Below are 18,254 nucleotides of genomic sequence, written 5' to 3'. Positions count from 1 at the left end.
AGAGAGAGAGAACGAGAGCAAGCATGTGTGTGGGGGGGGAGGGGCAGAGGGAGAGAATCTTCAAGTGGATTCCTCACTGAGCATGGAGCCCAACCTGGGGCTCCATCTCACCACCCATGAGATCACAATGTGAACTGAAACCAAGAGTCGGATGTTTAACCAACTGAGCCACCTGGGTGCCCCCATATCCTTTTTTCTGTAACTTTGTGTTTTCCTCTAAGTTAAGATTTGCTTTGTTTTTTCTTTTGCTTGCATATCTTGGAAGTCTGACCACATCTTCCGTCATCCTTCAGTAGCTCTGTGATATACCTGTTTTTTTTTTTTTAAGGTTTATTTCTTTATTTTTTTAGTAATCTCTACACCCAACATGGGGCTTAATTTACAATCCCAAGATCAAGCTCTTCTGACTGAGCCAGCCAGGGTCTCTTACCATGTTTTTGGTGTCACCACTGAGTTTTTAGCCATCCTAGTGGATGTGTAGTGGTAAAGATTTATTTTTCATCTTGAACCATGTCTCTTGCCTTGGTGTCCTGGTATCAGTCAACTAATCTATCAGTCATCAATCAGTCAATACAGAAACTACCCCCTATATCCTGGGCTATGTTCTCTGAAGGATACAAAGAAGGTTAATGCCCCTGACTTTGAGGATCTACTCTTTACCAAATACAGGAAAGTTAAGATAAGCAATCTATGGTCAGTACCAAAATTCTTACTGGGACATATAGGGCCCTAAAGGCTCTGGCTTATGTCTCTTTCTCAACTTCATTTCTTTCAACTTGCTGACCCACTGTTTCCTAATTACACTATTTTCCTTTTTTTTTTTTTTTAATGTTATCAAGCTCCCTTCTGTCTCTCAAGACATCCCCCCACTCCCGCCATTCCTTCTCCTAGAGATCTTCTCTCCCAGGGTCTACCATGTTTCTTTTTTCTCCTCGTGGTTTCAGTTTCATATGTCACCTTCGCAGGCACATCTACTCCATCACCTAAGCCAAGGCTGGCTCACTGTTCTGTATGCTCATCAACTCGCCCTTTAACTAATCACAGTAGGTATGGTGGGGCGTAGAGTTGTGAGCAGTCAAATGCCTAGGTTCTGGAGCCAGACTGGTTTCCAGTTCTGCCTTTGATATTTACTAGCTATGTAACCTTGGGCAAAATACTTTTCCTCTCTGGATATAATAAAACCTACCATGTAAAGCCATTCAGAGTGTTAAATGAAGTAGGTCATTTATGTCCCTTAGAACTTGTTTGGCATTCTCTAAATGTTAGCCCTTATTTTCACAATTATAAATTAAACAATTATTAGATCAAAAAGAAGCGAGCCTCATCAGAGCTGTATCCTCAGGACCTAGGACAGTATTTATTGCATAGTAGGAATTGAAGACATATTTGTGAATGAATGAATACCAGGTGTATCCTCCAGGATATCAGAGGAAGGAAAGGGATTTTAGAAAGGAGATGGCCAAATCTAAGCAATTGGTGGTGACAGCCTAGAGTCCTGTGTGGAGAAAATGATTTTGAAGTTGCATCTGGGGTCAGTGGACTGTGATTGATTAATCACGTCTGCCAAGACACTGGAAAAACCCCTGCAAAGCTAGCACTAAGGGTTTGACATCTCTGCTATAGAAAAGGCTCACTATCCTGTTGGAAGCAGTCCAGAATTGTGAAATGACCAGTTTACCTCCTTTCTCTCTCCTGCCTCCCCACTCCCCAAACTCCCATCTTTCTTCTGGGCACCAGGGGACTCTGTGTTGCATTGCACAGGCCCTCTGAAGTATTGTGTTTGTTTCTTTGGGCTAGTCTCTGCACCTACTTCTATCAGCATTATTTCAGTTGTCTCACTCCTGCCCTGAGAGGCAACCAAAATGAGTTGAAACAACTGACTAATCACCCTAGAATGACTGGACTTGACTCTTGATTTTGTTTTCCACCCCAGGAACACCGATGGTTACATCTAGCCTGGGGGTGGGGTGTGTGTGAATGTTTGTGGTATAGGGCTGGGTAATGAATCAAATGCCAGGGGGGCCAAGAATGCCTAGTGAAGGTGGCCAGAGTAAGGGGATAGGCAGCCCCCATGCCTACCACGCTGGAAGTCATACGGTGCCACAGCCTCCAACTTCTTAAGAGTGTCCAGAAATCTGGGTTTTTACATGAAATCACCCTAGCTTAAAAATGTTTGCAGGAGGGGCGCCTGGGTGGCTCAGTGGGTTAAAGCCTCTGCCTTCAGCTCAGGTCAGGATCCCAGGGTCCTGGGATCAAGCCTCGCATCAGGCTCTCTGCTCAGCAGGGAGCCTGCTTCCTCCTCTCTCTCTGTCTACTTGTGATCTCTGACTGTCAAATAAATAAAATCTTAAAAAAAAAAAAAAGTTTGCTGGGATGCCTGGTGGCTCAGTCGAACCTGCCTCTCTCTCCACCTCTGCCTGCCACTCTGCCTGCTTGTGCGCGTACTCTTTCTCTCTCTCTGACAAATAAATAAATAAATAATAAATAAAATCTTTTTAAAAAAAGTTTACAATTAGGGGAACCTTGATGGCTCAGTATGTTAAGTACCCAACTCTTGATTTTGGCTCAGGTCATGCCCTCAGGGTCTTGAGATCAAGCCCTGCCTGGGTTCTGTGCCCAGCTGTGAGTCTGCTTAAGATTCTCTCTCCCTACAAATAATCCTAAAATCTATATGGAACCAGAAAAGACCCTGAATAGCCAAGGAATGCTGAAAAAGAAAACGAAAGTTGGTGGCATCACAATTTCAGACTTCAAGCTCTATTACAAAGCTGTCATCATCAAGACAGTATGGTACTGGCACAAAAACAGACACATAGATCAATGGAACAGAATAGAGAGCCCAGAAATGGAGCCTCAACTCTATGGTCAACTAATCTTTGACAAAGTAGGAAAGAATGTCCAATGGAAAAAAGATAGTCTCTTCAACAAATGGTGTTGGGAAAATTGGACAGCCACATGCAGAAGAACGAAGCTGGACAATTTCCTTACATTACATACAAAAGTAGACTCAAAATGGATGAGAGAACTCAATGTGAGATAGGAATCCATCAAAATCCTTGAGGAGAACACAGGCAGCAAATTTTTCGACCTCAGCCGCAGCAACTTCTTCCTAGAAACACCACCAAAGGCAAGAGAAGCAAGGGCAAAAATGAACTATTGGGATTTCATCAATATCAAAAACTTTTGCGCAGCAAAGGAAACAGTCAACAAAACCAAAAGACAAGTGATGGAATGGAAGAAGATAATTGCAAAGGACATATCAGATAAAGGGCTAGCATCCAAAATCTATAAAGACTTTATCAAACTCAACACCCAAAGAACAAAGAATCCAATCAAGAAATGGGCAGAGGACATGAACAGACATTTCTGCAAAGAAGACATCCAGATGGCCAACAGACACATGAAAAAGTGCTCTATATCACTCGGCATCAGGGAAATACAAATCAAAACCACAATGAGATACCACCTCACACCAGTCAAAATGGCTAAAATTAACAAGTCAGGAAACGACAGGTGCTGGTGAGGATGCAGAGAAAGGGGAACCCTCCTACACTGTTGGTGGGAATGCAAACTGGTGCAGCCACTCTGGAAAACACTATGGCCGTTCCTCAAAAAGTTGAAAATAGAGCTACCCTACAACCCAGCAATCGCACTACTGGGTATTTACCCTAAAGATACAAACGTAGTGGTCTGAAGGGGCACGTGCACCCGAATGTTTATAGCAGCAATGTCCACAATAGCCAAACTATGGAAAGAACCTAAATGTCCATCAGCAGATGAATGGATAAAGAAGAAGTAGTATATATATGTGTGTGTATGTACACACACACATACACACACACATATATATACATACACACACATATACATACAATGGAATACTATGCAGACATCAAGAGTGAAATCTTGCCATTTGCAACCACATGGATGGAACTAGAGGCTATTATGCTGAGTGAAATAAGTCAGAGAAAGACAATTATCATATGATCTCTCTGACATGAGGAATTTTAGAGGCAGGGCGGGGACTTTGTGGGGTATGGAGGGAAAAAATGAAACAAGATGGGATTGGGAGGGAGACAAACCATGAGAGACTCTTAATCTCAGGAAAGAAACTGAGAGTTGCTGGGGGGTGGGGGAGTAGGGATAGGGTGGTTGGGTGATGGACATGGGGGAGGATATGTGATATGGTAATTGCTGTGAAATGTGTAAGACTGAGAATTCACAGACCTGTACCCCTGGGGCTAATAATACATTATATGTTAGTTAAAAAAAAAAAATTCTGTCCCTCTCCCTCTGCCCCACCCCCCACCCCGTGCGCGCACTCTCTCTCTCTCAAAAAAAAAAAAAAAAAGTTTGTAATTAATATTTTAAGAAAGCAGTGGGTAGACCAAAGAAAATGGTGTAGGGTTGTACTTGGCCTATTGGCTATCCCTATCTGGGTCCTTACTAACCTTTCCAATCCCTCTGTAACGACCTGGTCCTTCACAGACCAACCTTAGGTGACTCCCCCTTCATGACAGCAACTCAGTCCCTTTGTGGTACATCTTTCTTCTTGTAGGACACTCTGGGGGTCCCTCATGGTAATGACCATCCTGAGATCTATTCGTGCTCCTATCAGGTCCCAGAATTATCCATTTCATTCTCTCAGCCGCCCGGTGAAGTATTGGCACATTTAGAGATGAGGGGTGGACGCGGAGATCTCGCTGGGGTCATAAAGCCGTGGAGTTACGCGTTGGAGCTGAGACTCCAACCCGCTGCTTGGACAGCTGCGCTGCCTCCTTAAACTCCTCAGCAGCAGGACGGTGATCTCAACTCTGGACTTAATGCTGACTTTCTACTCTCCTGTCGCTCCTCCTCCTCCCTTTGTGGTCGCAGCCACACCCTTTCCGGGTTTTGCCGCTCACCGCCCTCCACAGGAGATAGTCCGCTTCCGCGTTTTGCGGGACACCGGGCGTGGAGGCGGTAACGCGCACGCGCGCAGGGATCCGGCCCGGGCCGAGCGCGCGGCCGGGCGATTGCGGGTGAGGGAAGGCCGGCCCCGGCGCGGTGGCTGGTCGGACGGGTCGTGGCCCGGGTCGGGGCGAGCGGGGGTCTCGGGGAGGGATTCGGGACTCCCGGGGCATGCGGGGATCAGGGGCTGGAGTCCGGGGCCAGGGCAACTGGGGTCGGACGGGCGCGTTGGGCCGGGGACGGACCTGGGCCGCGGTGACGCGGGAGCCCGGTCGGGCCCGGGCCCGTGACGCGGGCGGGAGCCGGGTGCGAGGCGGCTCCTCCTCGTCACGAACTCACCGTGACCTTGGCCAAGTCACTTCATCTCCCCCTGAGCAGGCGCCTCAGTCCGTACAGTGCGAATTATAAGCCCTGCTAGATGGGCGTTTCGAGGCTCAGTGGCGAGACCTCGGGAGGGGTACGTGGAGGACGGGGCGGTTTGCGGGGGAATGCCCACCCTGGCGCGGGGAGAGGGGGCTTCCTGGAACAGCATTTTGCTGCAGCCTTTGGGCTGGAGCTCTCATTTGGACATTTTAAGGACTCCAGAGTATTAAGAAGTAGTTGCAAAACTTTTAACATAAGAGAAGAGTCTTAAAGGGCTTCCTAGAGGCCCACGTCGCGCTGTTACTGGGGTGCTCCCGCTCTTAGGGAATGGTGTGAAGCAATGGAGCGAGGGACCGCCTTAGCTTTGGAAGAATGAATGTTTGTCATTCCTGTTTGCCAAAACCCTTCCTTGCCTGTATAGGAATTTGTGGTGCTGGCCAGGCAAGTTTTGTATGTGCCCATGTGAGGCCTTTGTGAAGAACAGTGGAATCAATCAGCTGTCCAGGAAACAACTTTTGTAGGCCTCGAGTATGGAGGAGCCTTTGGTGTCAGTAGCGTTTTTTGGGGGGTGGTGTGGGATCTCAGGAGCCCTTCCTATGGTGGGCAGGGGTCTGCGGTGTAATGGATACTCAATTATGAATGATAGAACGTCACAAAAGTAAGCGTATTAGATATTATTCTAGGTTGGAAGAAATTAAGAATCGCTGAATTGACTTAAACCGGAACTTTTTACTGCAGGTGACTAGCATGCAGATACCCAGTCTCTGACTTGCTGGCCCTCTACTGACATGGCCCACCGGGGTGGGGAGAGGGACTTCCAGACTTCAGCGCGGCGCATGGGCACCTCGCTGCTCTTTCAGCTTTCAGTGCACGAGCGGGAGCTGGACCTGGTTTTTCTGGATCATAGCTATGCCAAGCCATGGAGTGCCCACCCAGATGCCAGTAGTGCTCGCCCCACACGCATGCTCTTTGTTACTCCCCGGAGGCAACACGAAAGTACCATGTGAGTTTGGGCTTCTCTCTTAAGGGTTGCCCTTGCCCTCTAACTGCACAGTAATCAAGTGTGGGGATTAGAAAGGATTTTATTGTGGGAGATTGTATGGGGGCCTGGGATATTTACTTTCGGCATCTCTGTTAAGCAGTGTGAGGTTATCTCACCTATATGTTGACATCTGCTTTCGAGACATCGAACAAGTTAGGAAAGCAGACAACATATTCCACATAGTTAATAGGACTTGTGTGGAAAGAGGATTCTTTAGCTGGTGATGAAAAAAGAAGAATTGATTTTTAAAAATTGCCTCTCAGGATTAGACTCATTTCCTTTACTCTGGTGCTCTGGCTTGCTCCAACACTGGCGATGATTTGAGGTAATGTGATTTCCTTTTCCTGGCTTCACGCAGTAACGTTTAGAAGCATATTGCAAGACATATTCTACATTGCTTTCTCTCTTAGTTTGTCACCCATGGGTTGATGTAAACCATTCCTAGGTCTAATTGTATTTTCAACTGGCCTACATTTTAGGGGAAGGAATTTTTTCATAAACTTACTATGTAATATGTGATATAATTACATTTGGCCTAAATAAACTTGTTTAGTAGTTCTTTTGAGCTTTAAGGTATGCTAATTTTGTATCAGGATTGGTTGATATATTCTATTTTGATGATCGCATCATACCCTTAATTTTGTAAACTTTTTTTAGGGAGGGAAGAGATTTTTGTTTGTTTGTTGTTTGTTTTAATCTAATCAAATGTCTGATCTTTACTTTAGGACAGGTTTTAGGTTTGTTGAATAGAGATCTTGTATTTTGTTTCTTTACATCTCTCATTGAGCCTTAATGAGCTAGAGGTACCATGATGTGTGTTTAAACATGAATATAATAGGGGGTTTTATTTCCTTTCCCAGTGAGGGCAGCATTTTGTTGGATGTTTTAGTTGTAACAGGGTGGGGATTATGACCTTTAAGGACAATCTTGATGCCTCTGGCCTGGGGCATAACTCCTCTAAGAGCTCCTTTAAAGCTTCTTGCTAACTTTTTTTTTTTTTTTTTAAGATTTTATTTATTTATTTGACAGATCACCAGTAGGCAGAGAGGCAAGCAGGGAGGGAGAAAGGGAAGCAGGCTACCTGCTGAGCAGAGAGCCTGAGGCTCCATCCCAGAACCCTGGGATCACGACCTGAGTTGAAGGCAGAGGCCCCAACCCACTGAGCCACCCAGGTGCCCCAGCTTCTTCCTAACTTTGAAACTCCTTTGTTCAGATCTTACGGTATTTTCTTAAAGTGAGATTCTGTGGACTTGCTCATTTCAGTACTTAGAAAATCATTTCCTTTTATACATTGTCACATATAGGTCCTAAAAGTGGGGATTAGCATGTTCTAGGGACTCTGTAGGTGGTTGTGTCAGGAATATTGTTGTAGTGAGGGTGTTAGTGGGAGCTAGGGAAGAAGTTAGTGGAGGCTGCCTTATGTAGGAATTTGATGCTAACTAAGAGTCATTGAAGGATTTTAAACTAGAGATTGAGTTTATATTTTTAAAAGATCACTTTGAATTTCTGTTGAATAGATAGAGTTCAGGAGTGGAAATAGAAGACCTGCTAGGAGACCATTATAGTAGTGGGGGTCAGAGATCGCGATAGGTTGAGTAGAGGCGGGAATAGTACAGATGAAGAAAAAGGATGACCTTGATATACATTTCATAGGTAGAGCCAACGGCACCTTCTGTGATGAATTGGAAACACAGGCCAGGGTTAAAGGGAAAGGTGAAATTAGGATGAGTCAGATTATTGGCTTGAGTAGCTTAGTGGTACCTTGGGTTGAGGAAGACTGGGGATGGGGCGGTAGGGGGTAGGTTAGGAATGGTGAAATCTGGAGTTCTCTTTTAGGCATATAAGTCTAAATGCTGAGTCCAGTGTCTGGTCCAGAGAAGATAATTAGCTCTTTCACTCACCACCAAATCTAGCCGCACATATTTCACTTCATTTCATAATGATGTAATTATTCCAGCCATTAGGAATAGATGCATTAAGATCATCATCGGGATCAAAAAGTTAAAGCAAAGTTTGATAGATAGCCAGTAGACCATTTTGATTGGCATATTATTTTGAGTGACTAATTTGGTGCAGTGAAAACCCTTACAGCAGTAGGATTTCATTAATAACATTTTAAAATATGAAAGATCCATCACATATCCATTTCTGTTTGTTTCTGTTCTAGGCTTCTTATACAGTGAGTTAAATAACTAAGGTGTCTACATTCCAGGTGATCTGTCTTAGACAATCATAGGCTTTTATAGCATATAATTAGCTACCAGTTGACTTGCTAATGAAAGGGAAAGTTTGTGTGAATAATTTAAAACTAGCACTGAGTCCCAACAGAACTCTTTGCAATAAGAAAAACGTACTGTATCTGTGCTGTCTAAAATGGTAGCTGCTAGCCACATGTCTGTTGAGCACTTAAAATGTGGCTGAATTTTTAATTCTGCTTAATTTTTATGAATTTTAGCAGTTGCATGTGGCTTATAGTTACTGTATTGGAAAGTACATGTAGGCAGTCAGCTGTTTTCTAATGGAATTTTTTTTTTTTTTTTGAAGAAAAATAGCTGTCATTTTTTATATGGACACATTTTAAAATGACTTTGTGTTCCCCCAGCACATAACAGCATGTCAAAGGGCAGAGATCTAGACAAGTGTGGGAAAGATGATTTTGGATCATAATTTTCTTGTGGTTATAATGTGCTTATGCATACTTTCAAGCTGATTATATTAAAGAGTCATTTTTTGGCAACCAGATGATCGTTAAACACCTGTGTTGTGTGAAGTACGTGTGGCCTGGTCCTATTTCCTCACCTGTTTACAGTGAATCAGACGTCCCAATAGATGTGGAGACAGTCACATCAACCCCTGTGCCGCTCTACGACAATCAGAAGGCACGCAGCGTGATGAATGAGTGTGAACGGCATGTCATCTTCGCCAGGACTGATGCAGATGCCCCTCCTCCACCAGAGGACTGGGAGGAGCATGTCAACAGGTAGGCCGCTGCTCAGGAGGACTGGTCACTATAGGGTTAATGGTCATTGCATTGTAAATATTTTGTATCATCATCTTCATTGAAACGCGTCTGTTAGAAGTTTATTTCATTTGCAGCCATAGGAGTCAGAATGTTTTCTTAACTCTGTTATAACTCTCAGCCCAGGATGCAGTGAGGTGCTTGAGAGGAGGGCTTGTGTCTCAGCCATCTTTGCATCCCTGACAACTGGGACACTGCCTGGCACATAGTAGGTATATAATAAATGTCTATTGAATAAGTAAATGAATTAAATATGATAGGTATGACTAGTTCTGTATCCTCTATACTGCAGGCTGTGCTATCAGAGTTACTCAGACTACAAACAAACAAGCCATTAAATAAGAGTACATTTGTAAGATACTGTGTTTATATAGTCTATAACTAGAGTAATGAAAATGTTTTGGAGTCGCTTGGAAAGCTAACAGATGTTTGATTTGAGTGGCTTTTAAAAATAGATTTGCAGTCTGTGGGTTTTGAGGAAGTTTTCATGACTTTGTTGGCTGATTTTTTTCCCATGTTTCCTATTGACCCAGGGGACTCCACTCCTCTCCTCTCTGGCGCATTTGTCATTGTTGCTTTAGCATACGTTTATTTATCTTTTACTTACTGCATAGCAACTCCATGAAGATAAACTTTACATGCCATGTAATTTACCTGTTTAATGTGTACAGTCAGTGGTTTTTAGTATATGCACCACCACAATCAATTTAATGAGCATTTTTGTCCTCCACAAAAGAAACCCCGTACCCATTAGCATTCATTTCTCATTTCCTGCCAACCCCTTCATCCCCTGGCAACCACCAGTCTACTTTCTATCTCTCTAAATTAGCTTATTCTGGACATTTCATTTAAATGGAATCATAAAAATATGTGGCCTTTTGTTTCTGGCTTTTTTTCACCTAGCGTAATGTTTTCAAAGTTCATTCATGCTGTAGCATGAGTCAGTACTTCATTCCCTTTTATTACTGAAATTCCATTGTGTGGATATACCACATTTTGTTTATCCATTCATCCATTAATGGATATTTGGGTTGCTAACACTCTTTGGCTATTTTGGATAATGTTGCTATGAACATTCATGTACTGATTTTTTTGTGGACATGTGTTTTCAGTTCTCTTGCATATATACCTAGGAGTGGAATTGCTGGGTCATATGGTAACTGTTTAACCTTTGAGGAATTTCCAGTTGCTTTCTACAAGGGCTTTACCATTCTACATTCCTCGTAGCAGCGTATGAGAGTTCCGGTTTTTCCACATCTTTGCCAACACTTGTTATTGTCTGCCTCTTTTTAAATTTTTACCATTCTAGTGGATGCAGAGTGACTTCTGATTGTGGCTTTAATTTGCATTTCCCTGATGGCTCATCTCTCTCTATCTGCTGTGCATAAGGGAATGTTAAAATCTTCACATCAGGAGTGTGTAGGTGATAAACTTGCCATACTTTTGGAGAGCTCTTGTTTTATAATAATGGAAGAGGTAATAAGATATAAAGAAGTGTAGGAAGGTTTGAGGCAGTTGGCCTGGTTTCTGAGTCTGGTCAGAAGGAGGGAATGAGATTGAACAGATCTGCTTGTGTGAATAAGGTAGTAGCTATGGAAGGAGGAGCAGTTCTGCAGCTGGGTCAAGAGCTTGTGAAGAAGTTGTTTGGGGGTCTTGAGTTGGAATTGCTGTTGTGCCCTAAGAAGGGGAAATGCTTTCCAGAGTTTCAGCTAAAGAGGGAAACTTCTGTTGTGAGTGAGGATCAACTACTAGAGTAGTCCCGGTGTCAGTGAATGCAGCAAAAATGGTTTCCTGCCATTGTAGCAGTTAATAATAATAAAAAAATGTGACAGTGCTAGTACCAAAAAAGAGCTACCATTTGTTGAGTGCTTTCTAGGTGCCAGGCACTGTGCCACACGCTTCATATGCATTTTTTCTTTTAATCCTCACAATAACTCTCTGAGTTACATCCTTTCTTCGTCTCTGTTTTGTAAGATGAAGAAGCTGAGTTCGGGGAGATTAAGAAACCTTAGTTTAGCAAGTCATGGAGCAGGAATTTGTTCAAAGCAAGCTGTCTGACTCCCAGAGCTCAGTGTTCTTGGCTATGTACCCTCTCTTGAAGGGCACATCTTTCAAAGAGGGACCAGCTAGTGGTAGCAGAACAAGGCGGCCTCACACCATTACGTGTCCCTTTGTGGTGTTACCAGTTGCCTTGCCACCAGTTTGCATTTCCGAAACTGTGTGGGAGAACTGCATGAAGTTGTTTTTATCTGTTCACCCATGGTCATGATCAGGAGGTTTTTAGGGGCTCTTCATACTTAACCAAAGTCATTGGAGACTTAATGCATATGAATATCTGATTCTTAATTTATAAGAAGAAAAATAACCTGTAAGGCAGTTAAGACACTGGGGTGGCCTGGCCAGAGCATCACTTATCAGTAGGAGAGTCTGGGAAGCTGTTCTGTTCCAGAAGTGGGTGGTGAGTGGACAGTCTGCCCTGGAGGCACCCTCCTTCAACAAGGCAGCTTGCTTCCTCAAAGCAAGATGGGCCCACAGAGTAGGCCGGGGCACACCATCACCTGCCCAGTCCTACAGAGAAATACCAACAGAGTCTTATCTTTGGCTTGTCTTTCTCCATGTGGACCTTCATCCTTCTGTTATGACATTGCCACAGATTGATATGATTAATTAGCGCTCAGTTTATCTCAGATTATTTGTTTTTTAGTGTCTGATGAGATTTTGGAGGAGTCCTCTCATTAGCAACAGGCTTACAAACCATCTCTTCAGGTAGGTCACGTTTGCACACAGCTAATTTCATTATTTGATGATACTTACTGGCTTCAATTTCAGAGGTCACCATTTTATGACCTTGTCCCTGAATTCTGGATATGTAGCCTGTGTAGAGCTTGCAGTTAGTTCCCTATGCTCTGATTATAATCATCCTGTTGCCGTTCTTTCCCTTGACTTGATTGTTAAATTGCTGCTTCTTTTCTTCCTGTATAAAATCCTGTAAAATTACAGTTTCCCACATCAAGAGCTCATGGGCTATAGGACAGTGCCCTAGAAATCTGCTTTTCCTCAGAGCTTACTGATCTGTCAGTAGAGTCAGAAACTTAATTTTCTTTGTTAGAACCCTTTCCCCCCTTCTTGAATTATTTCAGTAGAAACTGCCTTTAGATAGCTTTCTGTGTATAGATAATGAAGGCCCCCTCCTAATCCCAACTGACTCTGACTTTCTTTGGTAATGCCTGATATTTTGTGAAACAGTTTAAATATCCCTCTCTGCCTGATTTAATTGCCTAGATCAGGGGTTGGCAAACTATGGCCAATGTGCCAGCTTTGACCCATTGCTTGTTTTTGTATGGCCCATGAGCTAAGAAATGTTTTTACATTTTATTAGGTTGAAAAAAAGTCAGAAAACATGAAATCAGATTTCACTGTCCATAAATGTAGTTTCTTTGGAACGCAGCCATGCACATTACTTAGGTATTGTCCATGTCTGCTTTTGCACTGTACGCATAGAGTTGAATAGTTGTGACCCAGACCATGAAGCCCACAAACTGAAATATATGCTATCCAGACTATGAAAGAAATAGTTTGCTGACCTCTGGTTTAGATCATGCTCTTGTGTCTGCATGTCAAAGTCATGTTGCTTGTAGAACCTTTGAAAATAATTTACATTTGCTGGTATGCACTGTTGTCCTGAGGAAGTTGGACCGGCTCCCCCGCCCCCAACGGATGTTTTATCAAATACCAAGTTTAATTAGGTACACAGCTTTTGAAAGAGATTTAACAAAATACTCCTGGCACATGGTATTTCTCAGCATGGTCAAATGGATTTTAGGGTATTTCCAATGTTTCAGTGAAAGAATCTAGTGTCTTTAAGCAGGTTGTCTTATCTTGAAATTTAGAACTTCTGAATTCAGCCAAAAGAAGTTTATTCTCCATTTTAAAATTTGCTCTAATTATACCTCTCAGTATTATATATACCTATCTGTGTATTAATCTTAGTTTGGATGTTTGAAATTTTGATCCCAAGATCTTTGAATTATTTTTCCCTCCCCCCACTTCTCTTTCCTCTTCTTTCTTCCTTTCTCTTAGTGTCTAAGCAAAGAATTTTTATAATCTGAAAAAAAATAAGTGTGGCCTACTCAGTTTCTGTGATGTTCTTTATCTCTCCCTGTCAGACTTCTGGTTAAAAAAATCCTTTAGACATTTTAATATTGAATTAGTCTCCCTTAAAACAGTATCAGAGAAAGTATAATTACCTTTGAAATCATGAGGCTTTTCTGGGACCAGTGTGACTTTGGCTGCTTTGGATAAGATGAGCCAGAGGTCAGACATCAGTTAGGTTCTATCAAAGTATGGGGAATATGAGATTATCTGATTTCATCAAAGAAATGAAGAAAAGGCACTTTTGCACTCATGAAAATTGAATTGGTTTAGGTAGGAGGAGCACATTGACTCACCACAGTTCCCATCAGCTATTTGACTGTTTAGACTTGTATTTAAATTCTGTCTCCTGTTTTTAAAATTTTCCTTAATTATATCTTTTGCATGCTCTTTATCTTAATCTCGGGTTAGATCATTTTTTTTCTGCCCACTTAATTTTCCAGCCTCCCACGAAGCTGACAAAATATAGGGAACATGTTTCAGTTCTTGGAATCGCTTTGTTACCTATCCAGCAACAATCCTAAGAACTTTTTCTGGGATTTTAGACTCTCAACATTGTGGTTTTTCAGTTTAATTTCAGCTGTCGTTGGTGTATGGTAGTAATTTCTAAGTAGCTTTCTAGTCCCCTCCTCCCCTCCCATTTTGTTCACATCATTTTTTCTTGCTTCCATCATTTTGGGTTTCAGAATAAATATAGAGTAAGAAAAACAAACAGAGAAAACATCCTGTTACATAATAAAGAACAGGATAATTTTGGAAATGCTGTTGGTGCCTCGTAAATAAATTATACCTCATTCTGTGTCTTTGGAATTAAAGTTTGCAACATGACTGATAGACTTTGAGAAAGCACAAGAGATTGTTGAACATGAAGAAATTGTATTCATTGCTTACCCTGTGTGATTAAAAGTGAGCAATATTACCTGGGATGAGACTACAGTGTAATTCCACTTTTGATGTTTTGCAGTTCTTTCGTTTTTTGTTCTTTGTTTTTTTCTCAGTTCAAGGTTAATAGAAACAACAGAAGATCAAAAGTGTTGCCCTACTACTGTACATCACAGTTGGCCTGCCCTGTAACACAGTTCAGGCCATTCTCTCCAGAGGAAGAAAGGCTGGACTCCCCAGCCCCTGCAGGAAAGGCCTGTCCCATCCCCTACCACATCTGCACAAAGTCTAAAGTCTTGTGTTTTAAGCATAACAATAGTACAAAAGAGATTTTGTTTTCATGGCCACCCACTACAGCCCAGCCCTAAAATGGCCCTGCGCTCACTTCTGCTTAGAGAAATACTCTTTGCTCTTCTGGACATCAGGCTTGATGGTATCACTGCCAGGCTTCCAGCCAGCTGGTTACACTTCCCCATGCTTGTCGGTAAACTGGAAGACCTGAACCAGTCGCAGAGTCTCATCCACAGAGTGCAGTTTTTTTTTTTTTTTTTTACAGATAATACTTTCACAGAACTGGAAGTTGAAATTTTTGAGAGAAAGCTTTTGATCTTTCATTTCCACTTGAAGAAATTTATCTTACAGAGATGTTTGCATTCCTGTATAAAGATGTAGAAGATGTGTGTATTGGTATGGAAAGGAACAGTGGTCACTGCAACTGTTCGTAATAGCAATAAAAGAGACACATCCTGAATGTCCACCAGTAGGGTAGAACCAGCCACTAAAAACAAAGAGATGTAGGGCGTCTGGGTGGCTCAGGTCATGATCCCAGGGATCAGTCCTGCATCGAGCTTGCTCGATGGGAAGCCTGCTTCTCCCTCTCCCACTCCTCCTGCTTGTGTTCCCTCTCTCACTGTGTCTCTTTCTGTCAAATAAATGAATAAAATCTTTAAAAAATAAAATAAAACCAAAGAGATTTGTTGATCCAAGTTCACCCAAGAATTGCTATACATAAAAAAGTGACTTCTCATGTGAATGTACTTTGCGTTTAAATAATGTGGAGGAAAATGAGATTGTGAACCAATGGGCTGGAGCTGCTTTCCCACAAGCCTTCCTGGTCCCAAGGTATCCTGAGTTCCAAGGTTGAGTTGAAGTCTCTCCCCACCTCCCAAGTCAAAAATTTCTGAAATATCAAACCACAACAAAAACTGACTGGATCCTGATAAAGTAGCAGGAATTAAGCCAAAAGAACTAGGGGGTGATAAAGGACAATTCCACAAAACCCGAGGCGTCTTTTAGTACCCCACAAGGCGGTTATGGAGGAGTGGGAGGCTTGGGAAGTTAAGGGATTCAGCTGTAGCAAGGATAGCTGCTGAAGATAGAGGGTGCTTCTGAATTCCCCATCATGGATGTCAGTTGTTACCTTACAACTTGTGTTTCCATCAGTAATCATAGCTGAGTTTTGGTTGCTAGAAGCAGCCTTGGAGACTGAGTAGTCCCCATCTATTTTATTGTCAAGGAGACTGAGGACACACAGCCAGCTCTATATTGCGGAGCTGGTTAGAGTCCTCACTCCTAGTTAGTGTTCTCTTAGACTGTGTGTACCTGTAGTCAGTTGTGAAACTGGAGATGTGGTAGGTGGAGATTTTATTTTACAGAAGAAATGAAGGCCCATAATTTTCTCCCTTTCTAGAAGGTATTTAAGGATAGTAAAATCATTGTAGAAAGCCATTAACAAAGGGCAGTTTGTCCTCCATCTGCATATTTACTGGGCCTTGTTACAGTATTCTTAGATGACCTGTAGAAAATAGGGTGTCTTGCTGGTGGTGTATGATGGAAAAGGTACTAGTTTGTTATAAAGTGAAAGAAATTGAGATTGTTGGAGTCGTTTCAAGCAGCTTCCCTCTGTTTGCCCACCCAGGTATGACCCCCCCACTCAGTTTACAGTTGAGCCTGAATCATGTCTCAGCGTTCCTCTCCTGCTCAGTGCTCAGTGTGTTGGGGAATGTAGGGGTTGGTATTTGCACTCGGCTGTTCACAGGACTTGGAATGTAGTATACCTGCAGTTCATCCATTTATTTATTCAGCAGATGTTCCAGTAGCTCTTGTGTGTCAGACACTGTTTTACATGCTGGGATATAACACTTAAGCAAAACCGACCAAAATCCCTGCCGTGTTGCCCTTTACAGTCTAGCTGAGGGAGACACATTAAACAAAGAAGTAAAATGGGTAGAGCACAAGGTGGAGATATGGCTGGAAAGGGAACTAGGGAATCTGGGTGGGTATTGGTAGTTTTAAATAAGGGTGAGTCAGGGGAAGCATCAGTAGAACATAACGTTTGAGCAATGACCTGAAGGAGATTGGAGAGGGAGCCGTTGTGTCTGGTAGATGGAATGGATGACCAGGGCCCAGTCTGTGATGTGGGAGCATGGAGGGTGTGTGTGTCAGGTGGGCTGGGGCAAATGTGGTGAAGCCCAGTAAGTCAGGAGCAATCATGGATGATGAGGTGGGACAGGCAGTGGGGTCCAGATAATCCACTAAGGAGGTGGTTGCTTTTGACTGATTGAAATGGGACCACTAAGGGCCTTTGAGCAGAGTGACATGGTTTGATTTGGGGTTTTTGATGGATTTTTTTTTTCCTCTGTAATTGATTTTCCAAATGACTTTCCAAAAGGTTGACTAAATTTATATTTCCATCAACAAAGTATTGAGGGACCTATTTTCTTACATTCTTTTAACACAGAGTATTAAGTTTCTTAATTTTCACCCATTTGATAGGTGAAAATAATTTATGATTTTCATTTGAATGTGTGATTTTGGAGGGAGTTGACTCCTTTTTTTGCGTGAACTGCCTTTTCATGTTCTTTGCCCATTGTTTTTGTTTTGAGTATTTTATCATTTTCTTGCTAATTTTCTGGAGGTTTTTTTAATTTTAATGAAATGACAGTTATTTTTCCATTGTGTTTTGACTTTAGGATAGTTTAGTTTTTTCCTTTATAGAAGTTTGAAATTTTTATCTTTATATCTTTTTTTTTTTTTTAAAGATTTTATTTATTTATCTGACAGACAGAGATCACAAGTAGGCAGAGAGGCAGGCAGAGAGAGAGGGGGAAGCAGGCTTCCCGCCGAGCAGAGAGCCCGATGCGGGACTCGATCCCAGGACCCTGAGATAATGACCCACGCCGAAGGCAGCGGCTTAACCCACTGAGCCACCCAGGCGCCCCTATCTTTATATCTTTAATATTTATTTCTTTTGTAGCTTCTAGGTCTTAAGTCTTATTTATTTATTTATTTTTAAGATTTTATTTATTTTTTTGACAGAGAGAGACACAGTGAGAGAGGGAATACAAGCAGGGGGATTGGGAGAAGGAGAAGCAGGCTTCCCGCGAAGCAAGGAGCCAGATGCAGGGCTCGATCCCAGAACTCTGGGATCATGACCCGAGCCGAAGGCAGATGCTCAAGGACTGAGCCACCCAGGTGCCCCTTAGGCCATATTTAGAAAGGTCCATATATATATATATATATATATATATATATATATATATATGCCCCTATCTTTATATCTTTAATATTTACTTCTTTTGTAGCTTCTAGGTCTTAGGTCTTATTTATTTATTTATTTTTAAGATTTTATTTATTTTTTTGACAGAGAGAGACACAGTGAGAGAGGGAATACAAGCAGGGGGATTGGGAGAAGGAGAAGCAGGCTTCCCGCGAAGCAAGGAGCCAGATGCAGGGCTCGATCCCAGAACTCTGGGATCATGACCCGAGCCGAAGGCAGATGCTCAAGGACTGAGCCACCCAGGTGCCCCTTAGGCCATATTTAGAAAGGTCCATGTATATATATAT

The 18,254-nt window shown here is 42.5% G+C and overlaps 1 protein-coding gene across 12 annotated transcripts in view; it reads left to right on the top strand.

Moving 5' to 3' along the window:
* Positions 1–4,918: 4,918 nt before the first annotated feature.
* KANSL3 (KAT8 regulatory NSL complex subunit 3) overlaps positions 4,919–18,254 on the top strand; it is a 43,814-nt gene continuing 30,478 nt past the window's right edge. For 5 of the 12 annotated variants that reach the window (XM_032351922.1, XM_032351921.1, XM_032351918.1 and 2 more), the window contains exons 1-3: positions 4,919–5,021; positions 6,052–6,316; positions 9,165–9,335. In XM_032351922.1, the coding sequence (XP_032207813.1) occupies positions 6,102–6,316; positions 9,165–9,335 (386 nt within the window). In that variant the 5' untranslated portion in view covers positions 4,919–5,021; positions 6,052–6,101. Of the gene's footprint in view, positions 5,022–5,057; positions 5,408–6,051; positions 6,317–6,618; positions 6,681–9,096; positions 9,336–9,495; positions 9,583–12,078; positions 12,141–18,254 lie in introns of those variants that run through there. The other 7 variants (XM_032351924.1, XM_032351927.1, XM_032351923.1 and 4 more) reach the window with 7 other exon arrangements.

Source organism: Mustela erminea, chromosome 7, assembly GCF_009829155.1.
Source record: "Mustela erminea isolate mMusErm1 chromosome 7, mMusErm1.Pri, whole genome shotgun sequence".
Classification (NCBI taxonomy): domain Eukaryota; kingdom Metazoa; phylum Chordata; class Mammalia; order Carnivora; family Mustelidae; genus Mustela; species Mustela erminea.
Note: the sequence above shows the minus strand (reverse complement) of the source record. Positions and strands in the feature narration are given on the sequence as shown.